The sequence below is a fragment of the Argopecten irradians genome, chromosome 11 (assembly GCF_041381155.1).
Source record: "Argopecten irradians isolate NY chromosome 11, Ai_NY, whole genome shotgun sequence".
NCBI lineage: Eukaryota > Metazoa > Mollusca > Bivalvia > Pectinida > Pectinidae > Argopecten > Argopecten irradians.
This window is the reverse complement of record NC_091144.1, coordinates 3,003,197-3,024,734: the sequence shown is the minus strand read 5'-3', so window position 1 is coordinate 3,024,734 and position 21,538 is coordinate 3,003,197. Positions and strand designations below refer to the sequence as shown.

The 21,538-nt window shown below is 40.1% G+C and overlaps 1 protein-coding gene across 1 annotated transcript; it reads left to right on the top strand.

Moving 5' to 3' along the window:
* The first annotated feature begins 4,410 nt into the window (after positions 1 to 4,410).
* LOC138334303 (fatty acid desaturase 6-like) lies at positions 4,411 to 7,587 on the top strand. The gene has a single exon (XM_069282942.1). The coding sequence runs from the start codon at positions 5,090 to 5,092 to the stop codon at positions 6,134 to 6,136; it is 1,047 nt and encodes a 348-aa protein (XP_069139043.1). The 5' UTR covers positions 4,411 to 5,089; the 3' UTR covers positions 6,137 to 7,587.
* Positions 7,588 to 21,538: the final 13,951 nt, after the last annotated feature.

Here is a 21,538-nt window from a genome sequence, read left to right as displayed (position 1 = left end):
GTGTCACATAAGCTCTCGATTACCTTCCCCTCAAAGTTAGCGCCTTGGTCGGAATGTAACCTCCGTGGAATTCCGTAATGCTCAATAAATCCTTGAAGCGCCTCAGCAGTCGCTTTAGCAGACTGGCTACGGGTAGGTATCGCTTTAGCGTACCGCGTGAAGTGATCAGTAATTACCAACACATCCTGGAACCCGCCTTTGGAAACTTCCAATTTCAAGAAATCCATACACACCAAGTCCATGGGCTGGGTGGTGACAATGCTTACCAACGGTGCCTTGACATCAATCTTAGACTTCCTGAAGAGACATCTTTGACATTCCTTTAGCCACTTCTCCACGTCTTTGGTCATGCCAGGCCAAAAAAATCTATCCCGCAGCAATGATAACGTTCTATCGCGTCCTGGGTGGCCCGTATCATTATGTAACGACGTCAACACTTGCTCGCGCATGGAAGCCGGCAGTACAAGTTGGTCTACTTCGCCCTCTTCATCAGACATGTGTCTATACAGCACACCACGTTTCAATTTCCAGCTATCCCAGCATCTCTTAAGGGTGGCGCTCTCTGGAATAGCGGATAACCTCTTTCGTGACGGCTTCAGGTTCTGCCTTATGACTGGCAACCATTCCCCAATGACATCATCATCTGCCTGTAACTTTCTCCATTCACGTGCTGTCATCGTGCGGAAACCATGTTCGTCTTCAACTTCAAATGTATCCAATGCCTCTGCTGACAAACTCAAACATTCTACCAAGGGTCCACTACAGGTAACTGCTCCCTTACACACTGCTTGCACAGACTCTGCCGAAATGCTACATCCCGGAAGTCGTGACAAAGCATCCGCATCGGCATTGTTCCTTCCTGGTCGATACTTTATCTCGAAGTTGTATGCTGATAAAGCGGACAGCCATCTATGCCCCGTCGCATCAAGCTTAGCCTTAGATAGGACGTAGGTCAAAGGGTTGTTGTCCGTTAAAACTGTAAATTTCTGTCCATATAAATGATCATGAAACTTCTCCGTAATAGCCCATTTCAACGCCAAGAACTCCAGTTTATGAGCTGGGTAATTCCTTTCCGATTTACCTAATCCTCGGCTGGCGTAGCAAATAGGTCTCAAATGTCCATCCTGCTCTTGATAAAGAACAGCTCCTAGTCCCTGGGTACTCGCATCCGTGTGCAGCTCAAACGGCCGGCTGTAATTAGCATAACCAAGGACAGGTGGGTTGCACAGTGCATCCTTCAGACTCTGAAATGCAGTAGCCTGGAGCGAGTTTCTCTTTTGAATCCGACATAACAAAGCAAGGGTTACAACATAAACAAAATAATAAAATGCTAAAGCAAACAAACACCAGTATCATCTACGTGTCCTTACCAAACACGGAACAAGTATTCTACTCTTGTCCTCATAGATGTAAACACTTACTGAATATATCCAGCCAAGTCAGCAACATCCAAAGCAACTAAAAAAAAACATATATACACGATCGCGCGCAGTCAATATATATGCAACACGCGTACGAGACCGAAGCGTCAATCCAAAATAGCAAAAATAGCACCTAACGCACACTCATATACTCAACATAAATGCAGAAAGATTCACTCCGTACATATAACATAGAACACACCAACATTGACCCAGTAAGTTCCCACAAAAGAAAAAAAAAATTATAAATTCCACTGAAAAAAAAAACAACAACAAACTATCCTACATGCTAACTCCTAAGTGTAAAAAAAAATAAACTAGCGAAAAGCGGCAGAGAAAAAAAAACAAGTACACCTATGGCACAAATGGTCCGAAAAGATTAAAATAAAAAAAACTAAGTTTAGAAGCAAACAATCCTAACAAATGTTAAAGTAAAAAAAAAAAATGCGGCAAAAAGAAAAAAAACAAATATCAGAGACGAGTGATTTTTAGCAAAGTACACAGCGACAACCAAAATATAAATGTACCAACAAAACAAAAGTATCTAAACTTCAATGCAAAAAAAAAATAATTAATTCGCTCGCAAACAAAACCAAGTAATTGTAGCAAACAAAAATCTAAATTAAATAAGTATCCAATAAACTCGTGTAACAGCAAAAAAAAATAATCAATTACTCCATACTAATATACTATCGTGAAAATAAACAAGATTCTGAAAGCAAGTATTTTTTATATCTAAAAAAAAATGTCAAAAAGTTACCGGAACTAATATGCCACAAGTACAGAATAACCGGAAGTACATAAACAGGAAGTTCACAACCGGAAATACAAATTTAGAAAATACACATCTTATGACAACGAACGAAAATAATAAAAATACTGAATCGGTAGTTGAAATCAAGTAAATATTCACAAATTTTAGAACAACGTTATCAAGAGAAAAAAAAACTTTTGTGAAATACAGAATGTCAATTTACACTTTTTAACTGAAGATCACAGAAGAAGCACAAGATTTATAGCAAGATATATGAAAAGTCAGTGGTACACAAATGTCATTTACCGTGTACGGTCTCCTCCGGATATTCCTTCGTCCAGTTCTTATCCATTCACTTTCAGCTTTAGAATTCACTATAGATACGCACATATAGGAAACGTGCCGTACACGCGCACTCGCTGGTCAAGGTCATCTGTAGGTCGTTCAAACGTAGACGCGTGTCTTTCCGATACACAAACATACACAATGGAAATCCATTCATTCATTCACCAGGTGAATCGTCGATAGGTATACACAGGTGACTTTACCTGTCGGGCCTTCAAGGTCGCTATTCTACTTGGTAGGAATCACAACGTATCCCGTCATGCGTGTCGACTGGCAGTACACAAAGGTCATCAATCCAACGATACATGGGCGCCAATGTAGTAGCTATGGTTTCAAGGAAGACACCAATGCTGTTGTCGGGTTCACTTCATTTATTCATTAAAATAATACCCTCTTCAGTGTGAAGAGGGTTTCACCGGACCGTCGTCCGACGAGCTCAAACCACTCGTTTTATAAATTATGTATTGGGCTAATTTCCTATGAGTCTGCAATCAGTTCATCTACTAGAGATCGATGTTGCCTCTTGGTCATCCAAACCCCAAGTGACCAATACCCCAGATAAACTACCCAACATTCACTCGACGTAGACAATAGACTAATACCATATAAGGACACAAATATGATTGACATACACATTACGTCACATTCACATAACTCATCGCTCTCACTTACACGTGCCTTTTCCGCGCGCGCGCCAACGATCTTGTCGCATTGCGTATCCGCGACCCGCGACTATCGCTACACGGACCATACGCGAACGCGCACTAAAATATAACGTATACAAAATAAAAGTAGATCCAGTACTGCTTTCAAATTTTCTATATTCTGTATTGGGTTTTTAACAGGATTAAATGCCAATCAGATTTGATCTAGGCTAGTATTTTGCGGTAACCTAAACCTAATAAAATCCTTGACGATTTTCAGTTGGTAGCTTGGTTTCGACCTGCGGAATTTGAATATTATTCCTAGTGTTCTGGAAGTATTTCAGTTATTGCGACGACGATATCGTAACTATGTTGATTACATTCTCTAGTTCACCCATCTTATTTAGTAAACCGTCTTCCTTAGTATTTAAAACAGTGCTATTTACACGTAGGTTTCAATTGGCATAGTTGTCTTGTATAGAACCCGTTCCTGTGTTTTCTTGTTGTATGTTGCGTTTTGTCTTTGAGGCTAGTGATGAATGATACAATATCAGACTATAACTTCCAATGAGATTTTCCATTTTCTAAGAGATTGGCTTCATTGAACCTCAATGTCTATGACTGTAGAGTTATGTTTTTCTTACACTAATTGTTAGAATGGTGGGTCGAGAGTTCGTTATTTGCAAAATTCACGTTTCTTTCTTTTCCATTCTTAAGAAGAATCCTGATCATAGGCGAATTTGAAATACTGTATTTTCATTTCAATTCCATCTGCTTGCATTGGTCTCATCAGTTTGTAACTATTTACTGTGACATACTTAATGTTATGGCTATATTTTATATAGATCTATTGATTCTATATATTTGTGAGGCTTGACATAGTTCAAGAGTTATTCAATGTAACATATATGGAAGAAAGTTAATGGGAGTGTACTTATCACAACACAACCTCAATACACCCTTCCCCTTAGGCATAGAGCTTGTCTTTTTATGCGTGTTGGCAATTGTCTTATTCAATTGTCTTAACATATGACAATGAAATATTCTGAAACGAAAGCTTTCTCTTCGCTAGCAAATGTTGGATCCCTTAGACCTCCATAGTTAACTCATTGGGACCCATGAGCCCAGGAGCGAACGGACCTTAACAATCTAAATGATACACTGATGTTGTATCGTAACCAGAGCTGTCCGGATTCTCGATCCGGAGAGTAGTATCTACCACAGCAATATGGGGTCAAAGTGCATGTAAGCACTCCGCATGGCGAAGTGTCAAACTATGCCTAGCAACTTGATGCATATTGTAATATACAACCCTGTGATATAAATGTTCATTTATTGTGTTGTATGTTCAACAGAGATATTAGTTAATATTTAAAAAGCTATTCGCTCTGACGTTATCTGAGTATAATTACGTGACACACTACACGTGTGTATACCACGCAGTAGCTGTGCATGTGTTGATACACTATAGCGGTATTAGTGTTGCCGGTGGACTGCGGCGAGCTGTGATCGATCACACCACGAGTCTGGCAGGTTCATCCCGCCTTTACCTGTATTGCATGGGGATAAAATTCACTTCACCGACCAAAAAGTGACATCAATTGTGGACACAATACTCCATATACCCTATATAGCCTGAGGTTCCAAAGGTCACTTCATATCTCTTGACCTGCATGGGTATTCATATATATGTGATCAGACCAATCGCGAGGACATATTGATATGATATACATATTCGGGATATTGCGTAATGTAAAGTTGATCCATTTATAAATTAGCATCAATACACGCTAATCAGCGGGCGCGTAAAACGATCCTGCCGTACAGAGATCATCGGAGGTTAGCTGTGATACTCGACCAGTGCGGGTGTTGTGTACATCTCCGTAGATATTTACAACTCTTCCTGATTAAACATTAACGACAGAATGGGCTACTTCGGACCTAACCGTGGTGAACCAGAGGAGGTTTACGATAATGTTAAATTAAAGGACATCCCTAAAATGGGCGATTTACGCGAGGAGGTGAACGCCATCCTTCATAAGGCCTCTTGGTGGGACCTGTACGGTGTTGACTGGGCGATAATGGTGACAGTGTTTGGGATGGTGTTAGTTGGAGTTTACCTGATGTCCTGTGATAGTCTGCTGGCCGTGGCATTAGGACTGATGATATATGGATACTGTCACAGCTCCATCGCCGTTAAAGGCGCGCATGCCGTGGCTCACGGGTCAATGTGTGCCTCCGCCACATGGAATCGGTTTTGGATGTACATATTTTCTGATGTCGCGGGAACATTTCCAGCGGATGCGGCGTATGATATCCATATAAAGACACATCATCCACATACCAATATTATCGGACTTGGAGACTCCAGTACCTGGAAGATTCCATTTCTACCCGCATACCTGTATATGTATGTGGCGCCCCTGCTCGTCCCGATTATAACGATACCAATATCTATATCAGAAGTATGGGGCAGTTGGCTGAAACTGATAAAGTATATAACATTGGCTGGCATTGGACTTTCAGTCAACTTCTTTCTGTTAATGAATCTATCCGGATTTTCATTCACACAGGCTCTCTTAGTGACATGGGCGGCACGTGCGATGCTAATCATTCCATATATCCACGTGAATATTTTCCAGCACATTGGGCTCCCGATGTACTCCCAGAAAAGTCGTCCCGTGAGGATTTATCAGATGTCCACTGGAGTGCTAAACCTTCCCCGGAACCCTATCCTCGACTATAGTTTTGGACACTCTATCGTCAGCTGCCACATAGAGCATCACTTATTCCCGACCCTGTCCGACAATATGTGTCTGAAGATCCAGCCGACGGTGTCCCGATTCCTTAGGAAAAACGGACTACCTTATAACGAGGACACTTACCGAAGTCGGCTTGACATCTTCACGAAAAAGTATCAGAAACTGATGGTTAATGCCCCGCCAATCACTCATTTCGTCGGTATTCAGTGATGCTGATGTATACACTACGGATACTGTAAAACAGGAACTGTTCATGGCTAACACTTTGTTTTTGGCTTGGAACTTTCGAATTCCTTCGTGAGTAAAATGCTCGTGTTTCATCTATGTACAATGATTCGACTATTCCAATAAACAAATTTGATATTCGTGGTTCCATATTGCAACCACGAAAAAGTTCTACACAGTTGGAATTTCATGTTTCACAGTATAATGTGAATTAATGAATAATTAGTAAAAACAGAACACAGTCGGTATGACTATCCTGAGATGGTGACATTGGCTATTATTGTGACTTCGCTGCTTCAGCTACAAACTTCTGTTTAATTTGACATCAACGCTTTTTACCATTGCACATGTTGTACACATCGTCTACAAACGCACGGAGTTCCCGTCTTGGTGTTGGAGAGTTGCCTTTATCCATTCATTGTTATGACTCATAGACTACACACGTTTTAGGTAAAGAGATTAATTTATGTGTGTGATGGATTATAAATTATAATCTTGAATAAAATCTTGATGATCTGTGATCCATGGATTAAGGTTACAAGGCTGCATCGACTGTGATTCATGTACAGTATTTTGGTATAAACGCGCGACTGTGATTATTTATAATAATTCAAACAGCAGTTTAGGGACTGTGATTCATTTATTAATATATAAACGTTTGTAGAGACCGAAATCCATGTCTTCTGCTGTAAACAGTTTTAGAGATAGATCGGTATCCATGTTTCAGGTGTGTGAGCTATGGTTGAAGGTGTAACAAGATCCAACTGAATTCTATATAAACAAATGCTAGACTAATACTATCTAGTGTTCTATAAAGATCACCGTATAGAGATAGGCAAGGTTAAATGACAGTACGGCATTTATGTGTTTCTAATATCAGTGTCCACTGAGCACAAAATGTTTTTATTTACAAAATCCTCACCATAGCAACTGATGCCCATTATCTAAATTACCTTAGATTGTTAAATTACATAGTTTATCATATACTATGATATTAACAATAGCCTAGCAATCGAAAGTTACTTACAATTTGCATTGATGATCTATCTATCAAAACATGTATACTTGCATGAGCAAATCAAATATTTAGTACTTAAAAAAATGACGTGTCTGTGTTCAACACATATTATATTGGCGTGTTCAGGAAATGACATGAATGTGCAAATTCAAACTTGCTGATATGAATATTTTGTTACATTTAATTTGCAGAGTCTTTGTGTATTTCGCTCTATGCAATCAAGCACAATGCAAATATTAACGCTGTAACTAAAGTCTAGTATATAGTCGATATCGAAGTAAGCTAGATATCCATGGTGACTGTATATTACATTTTGGCTACAGTAGAATGCTTAGTATCAATGGAGGTTTTAGTTTACAGTGTCGTTGTTATATTTTGTTATTGATTGTACGTCAAATAAAATTAATTCTTGATCGTTCTTTTTTTGGTATTGTTTTATCCTACCCAATTGCAATATTAGCAGTGGTTATGTATGACGAAGTCTCAGTGACCTATTCTAATCGCCTTTTGTCCGTCGTCATGCGTCGTCCGTCGTTTAGCGATAAACAATTTACATTTTCGTTTTCTTATCCAAACCCACTGGAACAAAACCGTGCAGAAATTTGCAGAAACTCTCCATGAACAAGGGTCAACCAAAATTGTGAATTTTATGGTTCCCTATTATTAATTATATAGTCCCTAGGGGCCTGAGGGGAGGGACCAAAAGTAGTCAAATAGGCTAAAACTTCAAAAATCATCTTATGAAATTCTAGAAGTGATAGAATCAAATACTCTTCATAGATGTAAGATCTTAAGATCCGTTACGAAAATTGTGAATTTGATGTCCCTGGTTTATCGCGTTTCCCCGTGAGGAGGGTAAAAGTTACCATAGTTTATATAGAGAAAACACATTTTTGAGCATTATTTGGTCTTTTGTAATAGGAAATGAGTCAAAACTGTCGCAATTATCAGTATGAGATGGCCATTGAATCTTACACGTTTTTGTTGTATTAACAATTTCCTCATGACTGAGAGGGGCCAAAAGGGGTCAAATAGGCAAACACTTCAAAAATCTTCTGAAATTCCAGAAATGATAGAATCAAATACTCTTCAGAAATGTGTAATTTATTGAATAGCAATTAGATATTAAATGTTCATGATGGTCCTGACTGACATTATATAATACTAAGGTAAATCAATATTCAGGTGACCGTCAAGGCCCCTTGGGCCTCTTGTTTATTTATAGATACATTTGTAGGCGTTGTTTCGTTTGGCTTAACTTTCTTCTAACATCTAAGGTGGGTGTCTTTGTTTTGGAAGGATGCGGTATATTCATATGGTGTCGCTTTATAATAGTGATGTTTTTTACGTTTTATACGTGTAATATTATCCCACTGAAGTACACCGCCAATGATAACGAACATATTGACAACGGACTAACCAGTCGTCCTTTTCCATTCATACCGATTGATTATAAGCAGAAACCACCAGTTTTATAGACTATAGTGTGTCTCGGCCACGGGACAGAACCAACAGCTTACTTCCTCACAACGGGCCGCTCATCACAAGGTCAAAGAGAAAGTCAGTTACAAAGAAGAGAAAAGATAAAATCCCAAAATTAGTCACCTTTTACGATCTAACGCCTAAATACTTGCATGATTTGTTCAATGAAGTCGCATATCTGTTAAAATACTGACACCGTTTGGTATCGGGCCAGGTCATCTCCGATTCAGACTGACCACCGTGAAACACCACTAACCTTAGTCTATACAACAAATGAATATTATATCTACCCAAATATAGCAATCCGTCGAGATTAAAGATGATTTGCATACTACGAGAAAATGGCGACGACGACGAGGGAAATTTAAAATTGCGGAAAAGAAACTATTGTGTTGACACAATAGAACGTGCATGCGTGATGAAATGGATGGCTATGAGTAGATAAATTATTCATTTGTTGAAAAGACCACGGTAAGTGGCGATTCTCAGTGGTAATATTTTGTAAGTAGTCTGAATCGGAGAGTACCTGGCCCGATACCAAACGGTGTCGGCTTATTCCAGGTTTTCGAGTACTACTGCTCTCTGGCCCAAAACCAGACATCTATCTGTCATAATGTCTAAGTCTGGTGTCAGGGCCAGAGTATCTCGGGCTATGACAGAGTTTGAATAAAATCATCGTTTCAGGATACTTAGTTGGTTAGTACACAGACTTGTGATTATAAAGTTAAATACAATAAAGATGCAATATAAAATCGTTTACATATGAGAGTCTGTATTTGAGTATAAAGCTCAGAGATTAAGAAAAGAAACCGTAAAATCCAAAAATCAGTCGCCTTTCTTCATCATACAATGATCAGCGGCCATTCAAACGCCCTAGTTACTGTGCATCGTCATGATTTTGTTTTCAATTTCCATTTGATATGTTCACTAACATCAATTAGATAAGCCTTATCGAATTTGATACATTAGTTTTTTACATGTACGTTGACCCAGATTTGATCGGCGGATGTAATACCTGTTTATAACCAGTGTTTGTTTATATTTGTAGCTTTTATCGGTATTAAGTTTAGTATACTGATCGGCTCGTTTTGTTTCTATCTGTTTTCGCCCCTAGACAACTATACTCAAGGTACACGTAAACTACGCAGAAGAGCCTATGAAGATAATCTGCTGTTATACTCTGACAATTTGATTACCATACACGCGTTTAGCTCTGGAACATTCAACTGGAGAGAGAACGCGTGAAAAGTCTTCTGCGAAAGCCAGTCCACAACTCTTGTGTTCAATACATTTTTTCCCTGGTGAACATTTGGCAAACCGATTGACTTTCCTCCTAATAGCCCTGTTTTACACTAGCTACGAGTACAGATGTATCACCAACTTGTACACGAAAAGTGTAAAACAACTTAGCCTCAAACAGAGAAACCTCACGAATCCAATACTAGACCTGTATATGACCTTAGTCGTGTGCAATAAATATTAGTGATGCAGCACCAGTGTCCTTGACAGAAAGAGAATATTTGTCTCTGTCCAGGTCCAATAAAAGAGCGATATATAACCACATTGACTGATAAACGCCCGTTATAGATAGTACTGGGTGCAACAGACTGACTGTCACTAGAAGTCAAGGTTGACCATGTGCTGATATCCGTATTTCACAAATAAATCATACGATAATACATTTCGATATCCATGTATGATATATAATTTCACTTGTAACCCTGACACAACTGTACCGAAGTTAGTTGGCAACTCATCTCTACTAGCTCATGATACCAAGGTCATTATAACATAACTAGCTTTCTGTCAAGGTCATATTGATAAAACTGTTCCAGTTCTATTTTTATTATGATTGTTTTAAAATAAACTACTCATGAAAAAATACATTTGGTACACCTGTAATATCTCTAAACCATAAAACTAGGAAATACACTACATTGATGCCGGTAAGAAAGTATTACTACCCTGTTTATAAATTGCATTACCCTACACATGGAAGATGAAATATGCACAGATAGGCAGATACACCAATTGCACAAAGAAACCAGCCACAATCTACCGGTAGCATATAACATAATTGCATTTGTCTTACTCATTATCTAGAGTGGCTCATAGAGCGTTACTATGACCGAGATTTATCATCGATACATTCAGCAAGCCCAGGCAGGCACGGTACAACATTTACTATAAGTATATCCCCATATACTGGTATCAGTATGTCTGTCTGTCTATTCATAGCAAAATGTCTAAACAACTCCTAAACTACTAGACCAATTTGAATGAAACTTGACAACAAGGTTGCAGCCCTTGTGTAGATGTGTATGCAGCCTTTTTCAACAAATTGTTGACTGCTTGCCTTGGTGACCATGTCACAGTACATATGTTCTTTTCTTCTAATTTATTTTATTTCTGCGTTATTCACTTATACTTAGCTATGGAGGAAATGTGTTTGGACAACTCCTCCTAAACTACTGGGTCAATTTTAATGAAATTCCCAACAATGATGGAGAAAAACTGTAGATGTACATGTATGTTTCCTTTTGTCCACATTGGCTTTCATGGTTTTGAAAATGGCTAATTGATAATTATAGCTTTGGAATATATTTTTTTCAAACTTGGTCACTTGTTGTAACGTGTAGATGTCTGTAATTTGAATTTGAAAATTTGGTTGTCATGGTCACAAATAGGAAAACTGGGGATATCAGTTAGATAGTGGCTTATATTTCCAGTATACTTAGCTCATTTTATTCCTAGAAGGCTGAGGAAAATCATTTGTTTGATGTCTTTATGGTATTGTACATCAAGGTCTCCAACTCTCATGTTATAGCTTCGTGATTTTCATTACCTGTCTCACATAAAAAAAACATCTCACGCAACGTGAGAAAAACTACACATTTTCAGACACACGTGTGGCCATCCATGTACAATGTATACTGAAGCTTTATCTGGTACTACCGCCATTCAAATATATATGATCAAAAATGACATCTAAAAATATGTGACGACCACAAGTGAAGAAAAAGGTACATATGTTTTCATGTTTCAGGTTTAGATAGAATACTTGCATATGGAGTGGATTGATTATAATTGTTAGACGAAAAAAATGCAAAAGGCAACTTTTACAGCCCGGTTATAGCAATCCATTCGAAAAGTCATTTTGGGGGAATAGATCTTTCCGTCCTCTTACGGCACCCTGTTACATGTCTAGGAAAATATTTCAAGACAAGAAAGATTTGGATAATATCCATAAGAGGTAATAAGAAAATATTACTGTGTGAAGTGAAATCAACAAAACCAACAACTTATGGATTTTATTAAGAAACCAACAGGGTGTCTTTACACAAAGCAGGTACGGAGAAAATGTCGCTATTTTGTCATCGGATTATTAAGAAAGGCAGATATATAAATACAAGTCGGTATGAGTTGTGGCCAGGGTTAGTAAGGTTAAGTTGATCACGTAGATCTCACTAGATCAAGGATTTTAATGAAATGCACTTCCATGTGCAATTCAGCCAGTGTTGAAGATGGCTCGCTGATGCAGATAAGAATATGTAATTATACATTGACTATATGCGAATCCATCGTTATCGGCTGTAAAGCACGCAATAGCTTACAGCGATTCTAGTGATGTAGTACTTAGTTGAGTACACGTTCAATTTACGCCATACTGGTGACTTTGCACTACAGATATATTCCGGTTAGGCCTTTCGGGTATTTAAGGAGTTTCGACTTTGCCCTATACCTGGATTGGTCCAGACGCACTGCTATGAATTACACTGAGGTGTAGACCATACAAATACCTGTGACACCGACCAATCATATAGTTTATATGTTTTTAGAATGTACACGTTATTTGCTTGGTTGGAACAAGGACAATTTTGGTTTTCTAGTTTAAGAATTACATGCCCTACAGTGTAAGAATAAAATGTTAAATAAGACTTTATTTCCCACTATTAAACCACTTTTCATATACTCATGTCTGCCTTGACGTCGTCTTATGCTTAGCTTTAAATACGTGAGCGTTCCTATTGATTTACATTCTCTTGATAACACATGCGCGAGTACAGTAAGATTATTTTCTGTCCCTAGTTACAACATACACGAGAACATGAAAACACTCACACAGATATACAATGTACTTACAATAATTGCAATAGTAGAAATGTTTATCTTCAGTGTACAATAACATACTCGATGTCCTTTTTTGCAACATGCCCCAATTTCATAAACAAAGAAATGATTTGTTTCTACCTAAAAACAATTTGCAATGATATGTAGTTTATCCGGACAAGAAAGATATGATTGACTTGCGAACATCTCGCAAACTAGACTAGACCACTCAACAGTGAACACCAGGGCCCGGCACCATAAAACTTTCTCAGACAGATGTTTTACTCAAGTATATGATTTTATATAGACACGAGTTAAAAAAAAATCTGTCTGAGAAAAGTTTCATGGTGCTGCACTCAGATCATGATGAACATTTGACAATATGTTTTTGAACAGTTTGCAAGCGGAGCTCTTCACAACATGGTTCCTGTATCTGAATGTCCGAGTATTTACGCATATTGTGAAATCCCAATCAAATGAAGTCAACAAGCAATTCAGATGTGTGAGCCATCATATCTTAGGATGAACCCATGGTCACCCTTTCTGACAGACTGTATATTCAAGTACAAATGCAAAAGTTAGCAGATCTATGAAGAGATTTTATCAAAAGTATAATAATACCATGTACACCGTGCGTTTAACAAGCATGTGTATTTATGGAAAGAGAGTTGGTAGATGTTTAAGTTCAGTCAGAGCATCACCAATTTATGTGTTGAAGTTGGAGAACTAGTAGTTTTCAGCAGAATAAGTTTGGATATGCCGTTAGGGCAGATGATCAAAACATCGCCTTTGAGGACATTTGAAAGGCTTAACATTGATTTAAATACCCTGAGCTCTACTCAGTGTACATGAAATTGATCCCTCTTCGCCAGAGAGTCGATCGTTCCTCCTTTTGGAACAGACTGCTTATTAAACGTAGCACTCCTCTTGCCCTAATGCAGATCTTACTCGTCTCTAGATATGCATGTAAAACACACGTTTTGTGACACAAGAAACCCCAGATTAGTTTCAGACATTCTATAAGTAAGGCCATGGCTCGCAAAAATAAAAACTTTATACTCTATTCACGATTTTCTCGTGAATTAAAGGTCATTTAAGATCCTGTAAATGTTTTTATTCTTAACATTATATCATGGTTTGATGTGACCAGTTTTCCTGATTGATGTTATAATGAGCAATCATTCAAAACCGGACGCGCATTTTGTTTTATCAATATATAAGTTAAAATATTTATTTTTTCTATCCAAAATCGAACTCAAACCATCTGAAAATTACTGAACTATAAAAGTATCAAAGTTATTCTGCTGTACACATATTTAATATAACTATTTAAGAGTTTATCTAAAAAAAAACTAAGCACATGCATACAGAGGTACATGTACATCTGCCGATCGTGAAAATGGCGGAGTTGCTAATCTCTATGTAAATATATGTTTCTGGTATTCCATTTGGTCGATCTATATGCCATGCACACACGCCATGACCATTAATCATACTGTTTCGTTACCAATATGATTTTATATTCGATGTACAGATGTAACAACATAATTCATAGATGATTTGAATGCAAAAGACATAAAGAAATTTTTATGACCCAAATTGATATAATCACTTAAACAGATGTAACCAAAAATAATTCAACACGTCAAAGAACTATCAAAAAAACTTTTAATGTGGAAACTGTATACCAGGAGTGTGACAGGAGTGAATTTATATGTTTATACTTACGTAATTGTGGGGTCATTGTTATTGCTATACATGTGTATTTATGTTATTACATACGGGTATCAAGTCAATACTACTTCCGTTGAAGCAGTTACGTCTGATGTAACCTGATTTGATGCCGTTAATCTTTTGTGTTACTATTACGGGTATATAAGGGCGTGCGCTGGCTATCTCTGTCACTTTGGCATCTAGACAACATATTGTCAGCCGGGTCACCTCCTGAATGGAGTAGGTAACTCCTTACTTTTTAGGACATCGGGCCTCGTAGCCATATCATATATATCAAGATAAATATCTATGGGAAAAGTATAAATTATAACTAGCGGGAATGGAGGGTGGAATTTAGAATAAATATATTGTAAATTAACGTTCTCCGGCATTTAAAAGCTGTTATTTGTTAACTGTGCCGATATTGTTTGTATCTTGAATAAATTATATTACGTTTATATCTTAGCGTTTTTGTCGTATTTGCAAGGTATGTAAACCAACACGGAACCTCAGATCCGGAAACTACTTAACGTGACGAGATAACTCTCCGTCCTATTACAAATTGGCGACGAGGATGGGATCTGAGTAATCCGTTTCGTTGTTTTACCTTTCTAATTCGACTACTGTATACAATTATTATGGCAACGCTTGATAATTGGTCTAATGATGGGTGGGAGAGTGAAGATGAGCCTCAGTCAGAATTTAGGGATGTATTAACAAGTCTGGCAGATAACAGCATGTATGATACTAATCCTTCTGGTGACTTACTTGCTAATACGAATAATTCCCAAGCACATTACTCCGGTGAACAAAAACACAACACGAACCCCTCTACTATTGATGCAAAATATATTCCGCAGTGGTCAAAACACACACAATCTCCAAGTCAGCATTTTGGACAAGGATTTGTCAGTCAAACACATGCCCCGACAAATATGTCAGCTAAATCCAAACGACATGAGAGTGTACAGACAGATCCAAACTACACCGGTTTTGAAAATACACACAGAGACGCGGGGTCCCGCGCACGTGCTGTACCGGAAGCGAACGAGGCGAGTCTAAGCGGCGGCCATCATGTTGGTACTATATATCCGGAATCTGGTGTTAATATCGCTGATCAGAACAGAAGCGATACCTATTTTGCAGAAAATGGTTCAGCAGGTCCAGGAGACGTTTACTATGTAGAAAATACTCCTGAAAATATAAGTAGGGCAAACAATTTTGTTTCCTCAGATCTCTCACTAGTAAATGAAACTCAAGCAAATATGACAAGTCTTAATCAGTCTAATCCTCAAAATCCCGGTATCTCGGTTAACTCACAGAGAAAGACTAGTACACCTATCCCTGATAACAAATCACACAGAGTTCATTTCTCTACAGTCAGAAATCTTACACCTATTTATAGTGGTCCCAATATAAATGTGGTTGGTGGGGATCCAGGCATGGTAATGCCGGAGATGTCCAGTTCACAAGTTACCGATAGTGAAAATCACAATGCAAGGGAAAGGGGTGGTGATTCTAGGGAAAGTACCCAGGCGCCCCCTAGTTTTCTTATTGGTGGGTCCGATGGTAGCTATAATAGGACTAGTAAAAGAAAAGAGAAAGAACCCCAGGTGTTTGATGGCAGGTCAGATTTTCATGATTATATTATACATTTTGAGCAGGTTGCTCAATGGAATAGGTGGAATAGTTGTGAAAAAGCCCAACAATTGCTGATGAGTTTAAGAGGGGAGGCTCAAAAAGTGTTAAGTGATCTTACCTTAGGTCAGTTAGGGGAATATACATCTATGAAAGAAACCCTTATGCAGAAATTTCAACCCCCTGGGCGTGAGGCTGCACACCGGTGTGAATTTAAACACAGACATAGGCAAAGCAATGAAAAATTGTCAGACTATGGCTATGGTCTTAGGAGACTCGCTACCCTGGCGTATCCAAATATCACGAGATCCTCTAGAGAGACGTACGTAATAGATCAGTTCGTAGATGGATTGGAGTCCCGCGAAATGAAGAAACATGTTCAGTTTGCTCATCCTCAGTCCTTGGAACAAGCAATAACATTGGCGCTAGAGTACGAAGCTTTTGATGGGCCACAAGGGATGTTGAGGAAACCATATATGGAGGATGATAGGGTTTCAGTGTCAGCGGTTAGGAAAGCCAGTTCCCCTGGCTCTCCAACTTTAGAGAATGAATCAGTTGTCACTCTGTCTAAGGAAATAGAAAAGCTACAACAAACAGTATCTGAATTGTCCACTCAAGTACAAAAAGCGGGTAAATTTAAAAAAAAAACTATAAACCATGTTTTAATTGTGGTAGGAAAGGGCACCCTGCTAGTAGATGTCCAGAGGCTGTCTCAGGTCAAGGTCAAGGGCAAGCTAATACTTCTTCCAATAAGAATCAGACTAAACCTAATCAGGAAAACTAGATAGGGCTGATCTCGAGGCCAGAGGTTCAGCCCCTCAAAATAATCTGGTGGGGGACACTAGTGATAATGAAGGGCCAAAAGTTTGTATACATTCAATCCGTTATAGTTCTTTGTGGTTGACAGGCTATTTGGGGGGAAATAAAACTCAGTTCTTAGTAGATTCTGGGTCTTCTGTGACTCTTTTGAATGAAGAGGTATACAATAGGTTACCAGAGCAATGTAAGCCAGTGCTTGGTGAAGCACGACTTAAGTTGTTGTCGGCTACAGGAGAAAGCATTCCTATTAAGGGTAGGGCTATGTTTGACCTGAAATTTGGGAAGTCTAGTTATAGGCATGAAGTCATAATAGCCAAAACGGAGGGAACCTTTTGCTTCTTAGGACTAGATTTCCTAACTAAGTTTGATGGGGAAATAAACTTCGGTAAAAATGTCCTTAAGTTGGGAAGGGAGTCTCTCAAGCTAAGCCTTAAGCCGGCGACACAATGTGCTCGTGTAAGAGTTACAGAATCGGTGACTGTTCCCCCATATTCCGAATTCTTCTTTAAAGGATATCAAGAGGGTTTCCTAAATTCTCTTGATGGAATTGTAGAACCCTACAAGATAGTCAAGAATAAAGGCCTGTTAATGGCAAAGTCTATGGTGGATTCTAACACCTCGGAGCTCACTCTCTCTGTATTGAATTTATCCCCTAGGAGGGTCCGATTAAATGAGGGAACTATAGTTGCAGGTCTTCAGGCTGTTGACAGGGTGCAGGCTTCTGATAGCTCGGAAGAGCTACACTATCTTCCACGCCATCTAGAACCTCTGCTAGCCAGTGTTTCCCCCAGGTTGTCTGAAACAGAGAAGGGAGAAGTTAGCAGGTTGTTAACGGAATTTGTGGACATCTTTCAGGGCCCCGATGGTAAATTAGGGCACAGTGACAAGGTACAACACTCCATAGAAACTGGAAATTCCAATCCTATAAAGCAACCCCCTCGAAGGCTGGGCTCCGCACAGAAAGAAATCGTGGAGACTGAATTGGGACGTATGCTAGAAGACAATGTCGTAAAACCCAGTAATAGTCCTTGGGCTTCTCCAGTGGTACTCGTTAAGAAAAAGGACGGCTCCACCCGATTTTGTATCGATTATCGTAAACTTAATGCTGTGACCAAAAAGGATGCATATCCACTTCCAGTGATCGACGACGCCCTCAACTCTCTCAATGGAGCCTGTTGGTTCTCTACCCTCGACCTAGCCAGTGGCTATTGGCAGTGTGGTATGAGTCCAGGAGACAAACTCAAAACGGCTTTCACCACCCATAAAGGCTTATACGAATTCAACGTTATGCCATTTGGGTTGTGCAACGCACCAGCGACGTTTTCTCGACTCATGCAGATGGTTTTAGGTGGTCTCACTTGGACCAAATGCTTATGCTACCTAGACGATGTAATCGTTTTCGGCAGTACTTTCACAATGGCTTTGGACAATTTGCGAGCAGTGTTCCAATGCTTCCGAGATGCCAATCTGAAATTGAAACCGAAGAAGTGCAGTCTGTTCCAACATGAAGTCAACTATTTGGGCCATGTGGTGTCCGAAGAAGGAGTGAGTTGTGATCCTCAGAAAGTCCAAGCTGTACGTGAATGGCCTACTCCTTCCTGCGTGGGTGATGTTAGATCATTCCTGGGCTTAGCCAGCTATTATCGGAAATTCATCCCAGATTTCTCCACTATTTCTGCACCATTAACACATCTTACCCGAAAAGGCAAACGGTTTTGCTGGGGTCATGAATGTGAGACAGCATTTGAGAAGCTTAAAGATCTCCTTTGCAGTGCTCCAGTTCTATCATACCCAACAGAGGAAGATCCATTTGTTCTGGATACGGATGCCAGCAGCACAGGTCTAGGCGCCGTTTTAGCACAAATACAAGGAGGAGAGGAGCATGTCATTGCGTATGCTAGCCGCACTCTTACTCAGTCACAGCGAAACTATTGTACTACCTACCGAGAGCTATTAGCAATCGTCACGTTTCTGAAGTTCTTCAAGCATTATCTCTGGGGAAGGAAGTTCCTTATTAGGACAGACCATGCTTCGCTTCTGTGGTTGAAGAATTTCAAAGGTCCAGAAGGGATGTTGGCCAGATGGCTCAGCGTTATCGACATGTTCGATTTTGAAATCCGCCACCGCAAAGGAAATTTACACCAGAATGCAGATGGGTTATCTCGACGTACACCTAGGAAATGTAAGCGGGATGAGTGTATGGACTGTCAGGCTAAGGAACCCCCTGTAACCGAAAAGAATGAGTGTGACGGAGACGGATGTGCCTGTGTGAATTCCGCGGTCCATACATCCACAGAGGATGATAATCTTTCCAATTGGGTACAGTCTTGGGGTCCTACGCAAATCGAAACATGGCAGAAAAATGACCTAGACATCGGGAAATTCATGGAACTGAAATCCCAGACCACAGGCAAACCGAGCCGAGCAGCACAAAAAGGTTTTCCGGCAGCTGTGCGGGTAATGTGTCAGCTGTGGGAAAGTTTCTCTATAGATGACAGTGGGATACTGTACCATTGCAGTGGAACTGACCCCCAGGGACAGAGCAGCCGAAGAATTGTTGCACCACAAGTCATCAGGGATAAAATACTACACGCTCTTCACAATGATAGAACATCTGGACATCTCGGGCGTGACAAAACTTCTGAAGCTGTCAGGCAAAGGTTCTACTGGCCCGGTATGTCAGGAGATATCCGGCAGTGGTGTCGTACTTGCGACCAGTGCGCCAAAAGGAAACCTGGACCAGGTCTTGGGAAATCTCCTCTCTGTAGCTCTTTGCAGGAAGTCAGTCAACCAATGGATCGCATTGCCCTAGACATTCTTGGTGGATTATCTGAAACAAGAAAAGGGAACAAAGTTATCATTGTCCTAGGGGACTATTTCTCGAAATGGAAGGAAGCCTATCCCGTACCGAATCACACAGCCGCTGTTGTCGTCGATACAATGATTGTGGAATTCATCAGTAGGTTTGGAGTACCCAAGCAGATCCATACAGATCAAGGTCCAGAGTTTGAGGGGGAGGTTTTCACCCAGCTCTGTGGAAAATTAGGGATTGAAAAGACCCGAACAGCACCGTATCGTCCACAATCTGATGGTATGGTCGAACGCTTCAATCGTACGCTAGTTGCCATGCTGTCCGCTTTTGTTAACGAGAATCAAGATGACTGGGACGATCATCTGCCATATCTAATGATGGCATACCGAGCGTCCACTCACAGTAGCACCAACTGTTCTCCAAACTTGTTGATGCTAGGGAGAGAGACATCGTGTCCATTGGATATTATGGTAGGGTTGCCAAAGGAAAAAACACCAGGTCTCTGTCCGAACCTCTACGTAAATTGGATTCAAAACGCCATGAGAAATTCTTTTGAATTCGCACACAAGTCCCTTGGGGTAGCAGCATCCAGACAGAAAAACTACTACGACCGTGGTCTACGGCCGAGAAGCTTTGTAGAAGGCGATTGGGTATGGAGATGGTATCTACCTGCTGTCCGGGGTAAGCTAGGACAAGGATGGACAGGGCCATACTTGATCCTTAAGCGCATCACCGATGTTACATATCGGATACAGAAACAACAGGATACGAAGCCGATCAATGTCCATGTGGATCACCTCAAACCATACCAGGGTTGCAATTCACCAGAAGACTGGACGCGTAGACCACTTTCTGTTTCTCCTCAGTCTTCTACTCCACTTCCTGTCTTATCTCCACAAACTTCCCTTCCTGTTACACCGCCTTCTCCAGCTTTATCTCCTGTAAAAACTAGAACAGGAAGAACTGTCAAACCTCCACTAATCTACTCACCATAGTTTTCAATTTATGGAAGATAATGTCTTGTCATGGCACAATATTGCTTAAAGACAAGAGGGGAACGATAAAACCATGTCAAGTCTATGCCAAAATAGAAAACGTAAACCATGTATACATGTACAGAGATAATCTGTTTCATTCGGCAGCATCTTTGACTGGGGTAATATAGATTTCTGACCTGGTTTATTTGATTTCCCCAGAATTATGGACGTGCTTGATGTCTGGGTGGACACGGAAGAGGCCAAATCATTAGACAGTGATGTTAACGATAAGTGGGAGGAAGGAATGTCGTGTCCGGTTGCGAGATGTAGGGGACCGCTTTATACTCGCTATGCGGCCCTCCAGGCCCATTGGTGGAAGGTGCATCATCCCACCTTTCGAAAGCACCTATGTTACCAAACGGGATGTACAGCTTCCTTCGTAAGATGTGCAAAGCTTAGACAGCACCTCTGCCGTGTACATGGAACTTCGGACAACGGAGAAGATTTGGCAAACAGGACTGGAAAGGTGGAGGAGCCAAACACAAATTACATAAACCCCATCGGGGCAAGGATGCCACCTGCTCCTGGATTCGTTGATGTTGCCCGGAGGAAGAGGATGGAGGAACAGAGGAGAAGGGGAGAGGCCCAGGAAAGTCAACCAAGGACAAGTATTCTGGTAAAGGACATTTTTCAGTGTCGCGATGTGTATATCCAGTTTCGCGAGGACGGAGGAGCCACTGAAATGTTGAGGCCAATCGCAGGAAGCGGGAAATCCCCTGAGTGCCAACCTTTCGTGTTAGAGGAACGTACATTTAAAG